The sequence below is a fragment of the Halyomorpha halys genome, unplaced genomic scaffold (assembly GCF_000696795.3).
Source record: "Halyomorpha halys isolate HHAL.00 unplaced genomic scaffold, Hhal_1.1 Scaffold680.1, whole genome shotgun sequence".
Classification (NCBI taxonomy): domain Eukaryota; kingdom Metazoa; phylum Arthropoda; class Insecta; order Hemiptera; family Pentatomidae; genus Halyomorpha; species Halyomorpha halys.
The window spans coordinates 423,362-436,606 of record NW_027111055.1 but is presented as its reverse complement, the minus strand read 5'-3'; the positions used below and the strand labels follow the sequence as shown (position 1 = coordinate 436,606).

Genomic DNA, 13,245 nt, shown 5'->3' with positions numbered 1-13,245 from the left:
TCTCTCTCTCTCTCTCTCTCTCTCTCTCTCTCTCTCTCTCTCACAAGTAATTGTAAAATTTCTGTTTCATTCTGTTTTATTTATAGTAAAGACATTACAGTTACATTTCCCTAGCAACAGATAGGTTGTACGTGAAAAGCATTAGAAAATGATTTTGGGACACAATTTCGTGACTTTTTCTGGCAGGTAGGTCAAGGCTAAAAACTTTTTCTTATCTTAAAAAAATAACAAGCTCTTAATATACTGATAAGGTCACTTTAAAAAATGAGAGATAATGAGAAACTGGCAAAGGCAAACATAGGTTACAAGATGAGTCAATAACCGTTTCAGGAGGAGTGGGAGGATTGGAGGGAATAGTGGGGCTGTACTGACTGACTCAGTAACCATTTACACTTTGACAATACATTCAGTTGATACAAGTTCACTCCAAAGACAATGTTTTTTCAATACGTTCAATACTAACACACCTCTGAACTGCTAAATTGCACAGAGGATAAATTGGTTTCAAAATTTCATAGTTGGGGTATTTTTTATGTTAAAAGGATCTTGAAAAATATTAATTATGAAAAGAAACCTACACCTTTACTGATTTTGACATTTGAAAAGTATGATGTGCCCGAAAGAGTAGTCCTAGATTTCTTCCGATAAGAAGTAGGCCTCATGAGTCTAAGCCCCTTCTCCGTTTTTCATCTATATAGACACACCAGTAAACATTACTAAATAATCAAAAACATTTTTAGACAGAAAATTGGGTAACAGCACTAATGAAAAAGAAAAAAATAAAGATAGCAAGTAGGACTTATATTCAGTTTGGAATATATAAAAAATTGTTTCAATTAAGATGACACATGTCCACAAATTAATAGTAAGGTAAAGAAAAAATAAGAATAACTTGGAAATTTGGCTTAATCTCAAAACGTTTTAGGTTCAAAACATATGTAAATGGTTGTAAATTACTGAAGTGGATGTATATATAGTAAAACATCAAATTATTTTTGAACATAAATGTATACAAAATTTTTATTAAAATGTAATATAAAATTTTTTATGTGAAAAACAAAACAAAAAAAACTGTTGATTGTAACTATTTATTTTAGATCTTGACAATGGGCAGAAGAGCCTGAAACGTTATATGGATGACGTAATGAATAAAAAGGGTATGAATTCCTGAAAAAGAATAATGTTTTTGTCTTTCCCTTTCAAGGTTACTCAAAATAACATTTTGCCATATCAGTAAAACCATGAGTTTCTTGGACTGCAAGACAGATTTGGTAACTGAATATATTTTTACTTACAGCTCCAAGAACTCCATAGGATTTTCTCTGTCCCATATATGTAATAGCTATTCAGCTAAAATGGTTGCAATGTACAAGAGCTTAAATGTTTTTTTTCCCTGTTTAAAAAGAATTAAAAATGGAACTGGGCAAAAATGTGGATAACTGCTACTGGCAATAAATTAAGAGTAATTAGAAGTGAAGGCTTTCTTGATACATCATTGACTCCAAATATGCACAGAAAAGAAGTGATTTTGATGTGCCTTCAAATTAGGCCTGACCCACTATCTTATGGTCCGTGATTCTCTGCCTGTATGCCAGATTTGTGGAACTCAACGTACTGTAAACATATTTTAACAGACTGTAGGGCATATGACTTTCTCAGATGGCCTCCATACAATATTACTTGACAACAAACAGACTTTTGATAAACTTTTTGTGTTTCTCAAGCACTCCAACCTTTACAATAGAATTTAACTAAAGTTTACCGCAGCTTTCCATGTTATAATAGGTAAAAATTACAGTATGATTGTGGTAATGAATCTGGGCCCTTACCTGTTCCAGGGTTGTGGTGGCCAACTTGAGAATGAACCTAGGCTTGTCACCTATCAGTGAGTGAGCTATGCAATTTGATAGCTCCAGTCTTACTATAGTGTACACTACAGAATGTATACCCCACACAGGAGATTAACATTACGCTCTCTGATTGTAAGTTCCTGCTAATATGGTGCTCGGTGAGAGAGAGGATAGTTAATGAAAGTAGTGCGATGCAGGCACTGTACAAGATTTTTGTAATTAATATCATGGGTACTTTTTTTAACAGTTAAAATTAACAGTACCAACAAACATTGAATGAACAGCAAACCCCAGAACATGCCCTGTGGGTTGTTCTTATCGCAAGTCGCAAGTGTGTACATATCTTAACAAGCAATGAAGGGTCTTGGGTTCAGTTCTTGACATGAACATAGTATTTCTTGACCAACAGTCGTGCAAGAAGGTGATCTGGCCATGACATGTTCTGCCTCCTGGTTTTTCTTCTGATTAAGGACACACCCACTTTATACTCACTGGGTATGTTCGAAAAAGTTCTCCTTAAACAGAATAAATAATTTTTCAGGCATAGCTGGACTCGAAACCAGGACCTGTTACTAAGAGTCTGGTACCTTACCCACTGAGTTACCCCATCCCCTAAAAAAAAAAAATGTCAATACATTGAAACCTGATTTGTGATCAAAATATTTTGTCCTATTTTATAAACTTTTCTGTGTTGTTTAGAACAATAATGCATTTTATTGGATTTTGTTACTAATTGACAGATTATTATTTGTTTTATTTTCCCAGTAATGCCAGAATTTATGATTCAAGGAGGGGATATAATAAATTGTAATGGAACCGGAGGTGAAAGCATTTATGGATTAAATTTTGAGGATGAAAATTTTACTCTCAAAGTAAGTATAAATAGTTTTGTTTGATACTTTATTTCATATTTTTGTGTCCTTATTTTTATTTACATGTTTACTGTAGCTTTCAGAATAAAAATTCATCTTATTTAAATAAATAATTCAAACTCTATCCATTATAGTCTCAAAACTTTTTATTTCTCTTATACGTCCAACGTTTCGGCCAATCCGGCTATCTTCAGGGACAATCTACTACAAAACAGTTTTTATTACATGTATGATCCTACAAACAAGTTAAATTACTTAACATTATTATTTATAATTTATCTTACCTCAATACCACTTTGAAAACATATAATTTAACAACTCTAAAAAATAAAAAATATCTATGAAACATTTAAAAACATTAGGTAAAATATATATGTGGATAATTATAGTTGGCCTTGATAGGATTTTTACTAATGAAATAAAGAGAAAAATTGACAAAAATGTAGTTATGATAAATAATTTTTAAATGCTTGAACTGAGTGGAGGAAGGTTACAGGCATTGTTGTGATAAAAGTTTTAAGGAATAGTGTCTGCAGATAAATAAATTGACTTTGTTTTTAATTGATAATTGACTAATTAGGTAATTAAACAAATGTGGAATATACTTATTAACAAAAAAATATTTTACCTAATGTTTTTTAATGTTTCATAGATATTGATATTTTGACCTGGGCAGAATAGCCTGCATGAAGTTTAGAGTTGTTAAATTATATGTTTTCAAAGTGTTATTGAGGTAAGATAAATTATAAATAATAATGTTAATTAATTTAAATTGTTTGTAGGATCATACATGTAATAGAAACTGTTTTGTAGTAGATTGTCCCTGAAGATGGCCGGATTGGTCGAAACGTTGGACATATAAGAGAAATAAAAAGTTTTGAGACTATAATGGTTAGAGTTTGAATTATTTATTTAAAAAATTACCAGTCTCAAGAAAATATTAAGATTATAAATAAATTCATCTTATGTTTTACCATTTATTTGTATTATTGTTCCTTATACAAAAAAGTTCAATAAATCAATTTAAATCAAAAAGACACAAATAAAATCATCCACAAAGACCTTAATGTTCCATTTGTAACCGATCTAGCCTGAACCAGATGTCAATCCTTCCATTACAAATTCTCTAACCACTCAAACCCATTAGTTTCTAATCTTGCTTCCTCTTTTATTCCGGACAATCCTCCGAGGCGTCTGAAAAGAAGATGGCCTCGAGACCTTATATTGTAAAAATGTTTTTAGAGTGCTACCAATGGGTAGTTTCTCTACATGCTTGTACCATACCATTATGACTTCCTCAAATTTACTTGATGTATTTATGTACAGTTGTAAATATCAATAAATAAATTTTTAAAAAAAATTAAAAAGATTATGTCTTGAAAAACATCTTGGCTACAACATTGCATTTAAAAGAAAAAAACACAGGTCAGGTTGTTTATAACCAAAAGGTCTTTTTTTTTTTTTTTGTATTCTTCTGAAGTGCAAGGCAAAACATTTGAACAAAATATTAAGAAAGAAATATTGGTGCTCCCTGTAAATTAAGACCATCAATGCTGTAAATTTTAGTGCTATTTTTTATTTGTGCAATAGTTAAGTTTAAAAAATTCATTTTAGTAGTTTTTATAATTTACGAATTATAGCGCTAGTTTTCTCTGGCCTTTAGGAGAGCATTATAACAAAATTTTACTTCTTGGGATTGTCGAGGGTGTGTTATTGGAGTGAGTTCTACAGTGTAACCTGTATAAATTGGGATCTTAATGGACTTGGGATTTTTATCAAAATTATAATGAGGCTTTTCTTATTTATCCAATTTTCCAAATAGACAGGTTTAAAATGATAGTTGTCTTATTTATGGAGGGTACCGGTTTTGCTTTCTCCTCAAATATTTTTGGAAACGATATTGTTCCTTCTCTGAAAGCCATCCAACCACCCATTACTGGTGCAAAAATTATCAATAAGGAGCCTACTCACAAATTCTTGAGCTTCCTTTATAATCATTGGATTGCTTATTGGAATGTTTTTATTCTATACCAGCTTTATCCATGTTGGAGGCATTTTTCATGATCAGGATACTCTGCTGGTCGTATTTGTTTTATTTTTCCTTTTCCATCAATTCACTCAGAACAAATTGTCTCCTTCTTTTGAATAATTTTATAAAGGGTAGGCTTTGGTTCATTAAACCCTGTACACAGTTACTCATGAGACTTTCCACTGTCATGATCCAACAATAGCTTTAATATGTCTGCAGTTTTTAAGGAATTACACGTTCGTTTTGGAATACGGTGAACTTTACTTCCACTTCTTCTGCACCATCCTGCTCCTTACCCAGGAGTTCATCTAGACTGAAGCTTTGTACAGCTCTTTTCTCAGTGGCTCTTGTGTTTAGCGATTCACTAAAATACTGGCTCCACCTTTCAAGAATTGACGTTTTTTTCGCTAATCAGCTCACCTTCTTTCCCTTTACATAATCCAGTGTTGGCTTTGAATCCCTTTTTTATTTCTTTTACATCTTTATGAAACTTTCTGGATTCTTTTTTCTCCCAGGATTCTAGCAACTTTTTATGGTTTTCCTTTTCCTGTGCTCTCTTCTTCTGCCTAAATAGTTTTTTGGCTTCTTTCCTCTTTGTCATAAATTCCCGTACACTTCCTTTGGTCTTTTTTTTTTAGCATGTTTAACCTCGCCTTATTTTTTTCTTCCAGAGCTATCCTATACTCTTCGTTAAACCATTCGTTTCTGGGAGCTGGTTCTTTCTTCCCTAGTACTTCACTTACACTTTCTATCACAACATTTTTCAGTTTTTTCCATCTATCATTTATAGTTGTGTTATGTACAATGTCATTTTCTCTGTCGTTCCCTCATTTTATTTTTGAATCCTTTTGCTACTTCACTCTGATTAGGTTTTCTGAGTTGTAGGTATGGACTCAATCCAATGTAATGCACCTTCTCATAGCCAGCTTTTGTCGATACCAGACTTTTACCATGTAGTGATCCGTGTCACAGTCCGCTCCTCTAAATGACCATACTTTTCTGATATCTGATGCATGTCTAACCTCTATGAGAACATGATCTATCTGGTTTCTAGTCAGGCCATCTGGCGAGATCCATGTCTCTATGTATTTCTTTATGTGGGAATATAGTGCTACTAATGACCAGCCCCTTTTCCATTGCAAAGTTAATTATGCGATGGCCATTATCATTAGAGTAGTCATTTTACTCTATTTGCCTATAGTAGGTCTGAATGCCCACTAACTAAAAACCCAAACTGGGATTATCTACATTAGTCGGAGTGGAAAAAAAGAACAAAAACGACATTACTTACTTAATAAAATAGTAGAAACAAAAAACTATACATCTTATTGTGAAGATAGGTATCCGCTCTAAGTATCAGGCTTTGAGTTACATACATAAAAAGAAGTTAAAGATCCGATTGTGAGGGTACAGACAAAAATTCTTAAAACTGGTTTTGTTGGTTAATATAGCTTAGTTTTGGCATGTACCAGATTCGGTTCTCATGATAAATGGGGCAGTTTGTTAAAAAATGGTAACAATCCTCCAATGTCGTTTCATCACAGTCATGGACATAACTTCTGTGGGTCTAAAATATATTTGTGAGGACTGACACTTAGAGTAATGGCATATTTCCGGATAGTCGTAGTTGGGCAATTATTCTCAAATACGCCATGGGGCAGCTGATTTTTAGGTAGCTTTGAAGAGCATCTGTTTTAATGAAGACCCTACTGTACCACATGTTATAGGTCGATTCTCATAATAACAGTAACTCTTTGACAAATTCCCTATTTCTATCCAAGATCTCCTCCATTCTAATTTTGATACTTACTGTCAAGCATATATTATGCTTAATACTATGCTGTCAAGCATTATTTTCTCGGGGCAGAAGGCCTGCATTTACTTTTTACATCTTATTAAGACATTTCCTGGCCTCTTCTTTCTTGCTCTAGTGCTCTGAGCCTTCTAACAATTTGCGCTGCATAGTCTGCTACAGCACTTCTCCTGCCTATTCATCATCAAAGTGACTAAGTTTTCCAGAACTGTTTTATGCCTAGCTCTACTCACGATGGTCTGTCCTCCAGTTTGAAGCGGGCTAAGTAGGCCCTGAAGCAACCATGCCCTGTAAGCAGTTACATGAGATAATAGTCTACTGCCCCATGTTTCCCAGATATCCATGTTGATTCATCGGGAATCATACGGTGGGTCCATCTTCCACAAGATGAGGCATTCCAGCATCTCTGCCATCTTTTATGAGCCTGGAGGATACAGTGGTAAAAGTTCGAGCGACACAAAGAGCACTTTTCCAAAACATACCGATAGCCTTACAGACATATGACTGCACTTGGCAAGCTTCTGCCAAGATCTGTGCTGCACACAAAAGTGTGAGACTGGCTACATTGGCAAGAAGTTTCCTCTGACTCTCTTTTGGTCCTCCAATATTTGGCATAATCCTAGTCAAGTCATTAGTCATTTGTGCTGCTGTGGTATTAACTTTGTTCAAGTGTTCATCAAACCGAAGCCTGGCATCAATCTGCACCCCGAGATATCTAATAGATGGCTTGGATAAGATATCGAACTCCCAAAGGTGAGACTGACAATCTCTTTCATTTTTCTACTAGTTATCAACACTGCCTCAGTTTTATGGTCAACAAGCTGAAGGCCTACCACTGAAAGTCATTGAGGAATGGTAACGACTGCCTTGTTCACATTGTAACTCATCTCCTCCAAGAGTTTCCCACGAACAATAATTGCCAGCTAGTTTGCAAAGCCGAGTGTAATAGTTTCTTCTGGCAGGGATAGCCTGAGCACCATTTCATACATTATGTTCCACAGCAATGGCCTTAAAACTGAGCACTGAGGAATGCCACCCATGACCTTATAAATTTTCAATCCAGCTTCTGTATCATACCTTAAGATTCTATCTATAAAATAACTTTCAATAATCTTGATGAGGTATTGCGGGACTTTCATCCTTTGCAATCTGTCGTTGATACAGTCCCACCGAGCTGAATTAAAAGCATTCGTAACGTCCAACGTTACAGTAGCACAGTACTTCTTACCACCCTTCACCTCTTTCCTTTAATGGATTCCCAAGCAGCTCTGGTGGCAAAATCAATAGCATCGATTGTTGATGTGCTCTTCCAAAAACTGTAAAGATTATCAGATAATCCTCGGGCTCCTTCACTGAAGCCAATCAGCTTGCCATAAACGATTGCACGGCCACTATTTTCACAGTTCAGGAGAGCTTGGAGGTGACAAGTTTGAACTTCTCGGTTTGGCCATAACTGTTTTGTAGGGCCTTCCCCACGTATCTTCATCAACCTCCTCACAAAGTTTTTTCCAGCAGTTACGTTTACTTTCTTTTATAGCCTTGACTAGGTTCCTTTTAGCTAGCTTGGTTATGATCCTGTTTTCAAGCCTCATAAAAGAAGCAACCTCTCACTCGCTGGGCTAATCTTCTGGTGCGAAGACAGGCTCATTGGAGATGTGATCTCCTTGGTCCACCTATGAGCTGCCATTTGTTGATTTCTCCTTGAATTCCTAGTTATTGAAGCATCACATGCATCAGTAATAAACTTTATCAGTTGTGTTATTCTTTCTTCTACTAATCCTAATAATTCGATTCTTTCCTTCACCATAATAACAAAGGAATCTCTGTCGAAGGATCAATGGTTCTAACCTGCTACTGGGGGTGTTTTAGTCTTTTTCCTTTCATCATCTAGGGAAACGACTTTGAAGCAGATGGCCTGATGATCACTGTACGTATATCGGTGTAACTGATGTGCCAATAGCTGTTCTGGCAAGTAAGGTTTGTGCTTACCTAAGTCAAATCGACTATTGGGGAATTGCCATTCCTTGAGAATGTCAGAGTAGAGCCTGTGTTAAGAACAACAGATTTGTTTTTCTTGAAAGTAATGTTGAATGATTGTTTAATATGATATATTTATATTGATTTTTTTTTTTTTCTATTTCGGTAATATATAATATGTCTTCCATGTCTAACCTAGCATATAATTTTTTACTTATTGTATGATGGTTCACAAATGTATTAATTGTTGTTACTTCAGTTAGTCAATATAATAATGATCATACATATTGTGTTTTCTTAGCAGTGGCCAAATTAGCATATGTTAACATTATAAATTTTTTGTTTTATTATTTTCAGCATGAAGATGGAGGAGAAGTTAGTATGGTCAATCGTGGCCTTCCTAATTCAAATAGTTCACAATTCTTCATTACTACTGTACCATGTCCACATCTTGATGGAAATAATGTAGTATTCGGAAAGGTACGGTTTGGCTTAGGAGTAGTTAAAGAAATTGGTATTACTCCTGCTAATGAAGGAAAACCTATAGTGGTATGTTTTAATGTATTATCTGTATTTTTTTTTAATATATAATTTTTCGATTACTTTGTGAAAACATTTTAATTTTTCAGATGAAATCTTTTTTTTTAATGGTTTGTTGTAAATTATTTAAATAATTCATGGAGGAAAGCTTAGTTTCTCTTATTGTCAAATTTCTTTAAGATCCATCGGAATGGAAAATCACCAATGTGAAATCTTTTTAGTTAGATTTTTTATGAGAATCCTTCATTGAAAATATCTTTTTCAATTGAAAATTTCAGGGTTACCTATACTGTAGAAGAGCTACAAGAGGTTTCAAAGTCTACTTTGCTACCAAAAGAAATTTCATTCGCCATAACTAAGACCTGCTTTCATTTTGAAATTCTCAAAACAAAAAAAAAGGGGGAGGTACCAATCGAGGCTTGAATACCTTGTATATATTATATTTACTGCATATTAATTTTTGGGCTCAATCTACTTTATACTTCTGTGATGGCAACATTGTAAATGTTATAAACCATTTTTAAACCTCTCCATCGTGTGATTCAATTATGTGCTTGTTTTTTGGGGTGAAAAAAAAGGTTTTAATATTTTTGACTTAAGTCACTTTCCAAGTAAGCACGAGGATATACATAAAAATTATTAACAATATGGAAAGGATAATATACCATTTTATTAAATTTAGTGAAGTAGTGCAAATATTCTCAACACTAACTGGCAGCTCTAATGATTTGATAAATGTTTGAGATTAGCAAAATTAATATTGAAAAGAGAGAGGCTAAAGTGGTCAAATAAGGAAATACACTTTAAAAAAAAAAAAATTAATTATTACACAGATTTTAGATTTGATATTATTGATAGCAGACCAAACAAATTAAGAAGATTGAACTTAAAGAAAAACTCTTAGGGGACCTTTTACTCTCTTATGCTAATTGCAGAAATAGATGTTTTAAAGAATAATTATAACAAGCTAGGATAAAATGCTTTAAAGAATGACAATCACTAAATGTAATTAGTGTAAAAGAATAATTACATGGTTCAGGTTGGACAATGATAATAATAATAATATACAATAAATATTATGGCATAAAATAAATACAAAAAGGCCTGATTATGGCATAAATTACTGAAAGATAGTATAGACGAATTAATAAATACTGGTAAAATGAGAGTGCACTTTTTTTAATTTTAGTTAAAATATATCACCTTAAACATTTAAAAAAAAAATAAAAAAATCGATCTTAATGGTAACAGTTCAAATTGATATAATAAAGGTATATAGTTTAAAAGCGTGAACCCTTTTCTTTTATAAAATATATTTATTGAAATAAAAAGATATATTTATTGAAATATAATTCAGCTAATTGTTGGTACAGCACATATTCGTGCTGAATACTATGTGTAGACGTATTGAGGATTCTTTAGTTTGCTGCATTGAAATAATCTAATGCAAGTTCATTGTCTGAATCACTTGAGTAAGACATAATTAACTTTGAAAAATGCAAAAATTAAATTTTTGTTTCATAATTGATTGGAAATCCATGATCAGGATATAAAGAAGCTGTTCCACTCCATTTTATTCAAATTCGGTGTCTCACTTTCTCTAGCTTTTCTTTTCTGATTTATTCTGCACCTCTATCCTCTTACCACACTGCTTCATTATTTTTATGCCAACAAGCCAGACAAGCACTATCAATTCTTCAAATTAATCCAAGTTGGAATTAATTCCATGTATAAGAATCAAGAGGTGTTTCCATTGATATATCTAGGTTTAGTCATATCTTTTATTTCTTGATCATTTTATATTGTTTTTGTTCTTTAGTTGTCTACAAAAAATAATTTGTGTTATGACTATTTTTTTTTAAACAATTGCATTTTGTAAGCATTGAAAAATTCCTCCTTGATGTGGAAAGTCATCAAGTAGAGAAATATATAAAAGAGAATTATGCTTTTTATCACATGTTATTGATCTTTATTCATCATATTAATGCATTTTTTTATTTAATGCAATTTCTTTATAGGACTGTGTTATAGAAAAGTCTGGTGAGATAGTTCCTGAGGAAGGATGGGGTATCAATGAATGTGATGGAACAGAAGATGTTTTCCCCCCATATCCTGAAGACTGGATTCTTACTAACCATCAGGTACCAGTTATTTAGTATTATAGTTTTATTTGACAAGTTCTTATTTATTTATTAATTGTTTCAGTAAATGTATAGGTACGTATTGACATTCAAATTTCTTCATTCAATTTTTTTTTCTAGAAAATAGTTTGTTATAATTCAAATTTATTAGTAAATTGTGTTTAAATTACTTATTTTTTTTAATTGTAACTTTAGTATTTTGCTTTAATAACTAATTGGAAAATTTATCCAAATCGATTCCTATTCAAATTTTTCTATTCAGTTTTATAAGTTCCAATTAGAGCACAATCTTGATAGTCTGACATTTGTCAGCACTTTGACCACAGATAACGACAATGTGTTGTCAAGAAACGTCACTTTTCTAGCTTGCATTCAGAATGGTAAGAAGAGCTCTTACACCTTCATTTCACCTTGGATTGTTCCAAACCGTGTTTAGTATTATCCTAGCTTCAATCAGCTACAAATCATTCTGGATTCTGCAGCCTTTAAGGATTTTTACACTCCTTCAAATTTTTTTTTTTATTATAACATTTACCCAAATTTATTTTTTTAAGTATATAAAGTTGTTTACTTATGTATTATTTTTTTTACAAACTTCCAATAACATTTTGTACATGTTCAGAAGGCTTTTTTTTTTTTGTTTTTCATTTAAACAAATATTTATTTTTTATATTGTTTTGGATTATTTCAAGTGCTTATAGACAATTCGGTGACATACAATAACTTTCTTGAGTCCTTTCAGTAATTCAGTTAAAATCCTGCAAAACATTCATGTATCAGCTGATTGCTTACAGAGATTTGTTAGATAAACTTATTTATTTGTTCCAACTACTTTTTTTAATTATTAAGACAGACTTGGCATCTTTGTTCAACAGCAGAACAGCACTGGATAAGTGTTATTGTTTCACAAGATTCAATTATTCTTATTTGTAAGGAATTAAGATCATTGACCGGCCTTGCATAGACTTTTTGTTTGATGTCACCCCAAACAAAAAATCCAGTGGTATCAGGTTTGGTGAGCGTGCAGGCCAAACCACTGGTCCTGTGTGGCCAATCCATTGATTGGGATAATTAACATTTAGCCATTGTCGTGGATCTATTCTGTAATGTGCAGGACAACCATCTAATTGAAGCCACATTTACCTTCTCAGTTGTTGTGGAATATGTTCAACTAAATCATATTATTAAGAAATTCCAGAAATGTGCCCACATTGAGTCGAGGCGGCAAGAAATGCGGACCTATTAAAATATTGTCTATTATCCCCAACTTGCTCAACTTGATTTAAGTACCATTCTGAAAAATGTCTTCTTTGCAAAAAATCTTGCTGTGATAAGTTTTGTATCTGTTGATAATGATATAGGTGAAGTCTATCTGCAATGAGAGTTATCCATACTGTAGTTGGCATAATATTTAATTCTGCTCCAGCTCTTCGTACACTGCCAGATGGATTATCATCAAAATATTGTAATATGGTTGCACTCCTTTCTTCATTTCGTAAAGGGGCAAAAATACCATCAGTACATGGTATAAAAATGTACCAGTTTCTTTAAGACATTTAAACGTGGAGCTAAAGATAGACGTTTAGTAATCTTCTATTCGGAAATCACCTGGTGTATTTATGACGGGCAGCATTAGCATTACCATTACAAAAACCGTACACAAACACCATTTCGGCATATTCACCATTAGTATAAACTGAAGGTATAATGATGAGTACTCTATGAAAGCCTTTTACAAACTGATAAATGTTATTGACAGTTCCCAATGCTAATTCCAAATAGTATTAATCCTTATGTTGCCAATAGTTTTTATACAGTTAGGGATAAAAGGTCATATTAGTATTCTATCTAATCCATCTCCTAAACAAAGCTTTGCAGACATACCTTCACTTTGAACAACATTTAATATGAATCTTAATGTTTACATTTAATTAATAAAGTAGTTAGAACAAATAAATAGGTTTTATTTATTTCATATAGTGTAAATAATTCATAACAATGAAAATCTTTCGGTGTGAATATC

At 32.8% G+C, this 13,245-nt stretch overlaps 1 protein-coding gene across 3 annotated transcripts in view; it reads left to right on the top strand.

Moving 5' to 3' along the window:
- The window catches only part of LOC106685317 (peptidyl-prolyl cis-trans isomerase slr1251), an 84,433-nt gene that overhangs the window by 25,448 nt on the left and 45,740 nt on the right, over positions 1 to 13,245 (top strand). For all 3 annotated transcript variants that reach the window (XR_010843892.1, XM_014427912.3, XM_014427911.3), the window contains exons 3-5: positions 2,616 to 2,722; positions 8,899 to 9,090; positions 11,100 to 11,222. Coding sequence is in view for 2 of the 3 variants with exons in the window: in XM_014427912.3 (XP_014283398.1) it covers positions 2,616 to 2,722; positions 8,899 to 9,090; positions 11,100 to 11,222 (422 nt within the window). In the remaining variant the exon portion in view is untranslated. The remainder of the gene's footprint in view (positions 1 to 2,615; positions 2,723 to 8,898; positions 9,091 to 11,099; positions 11,223 to 13,245) is intronic.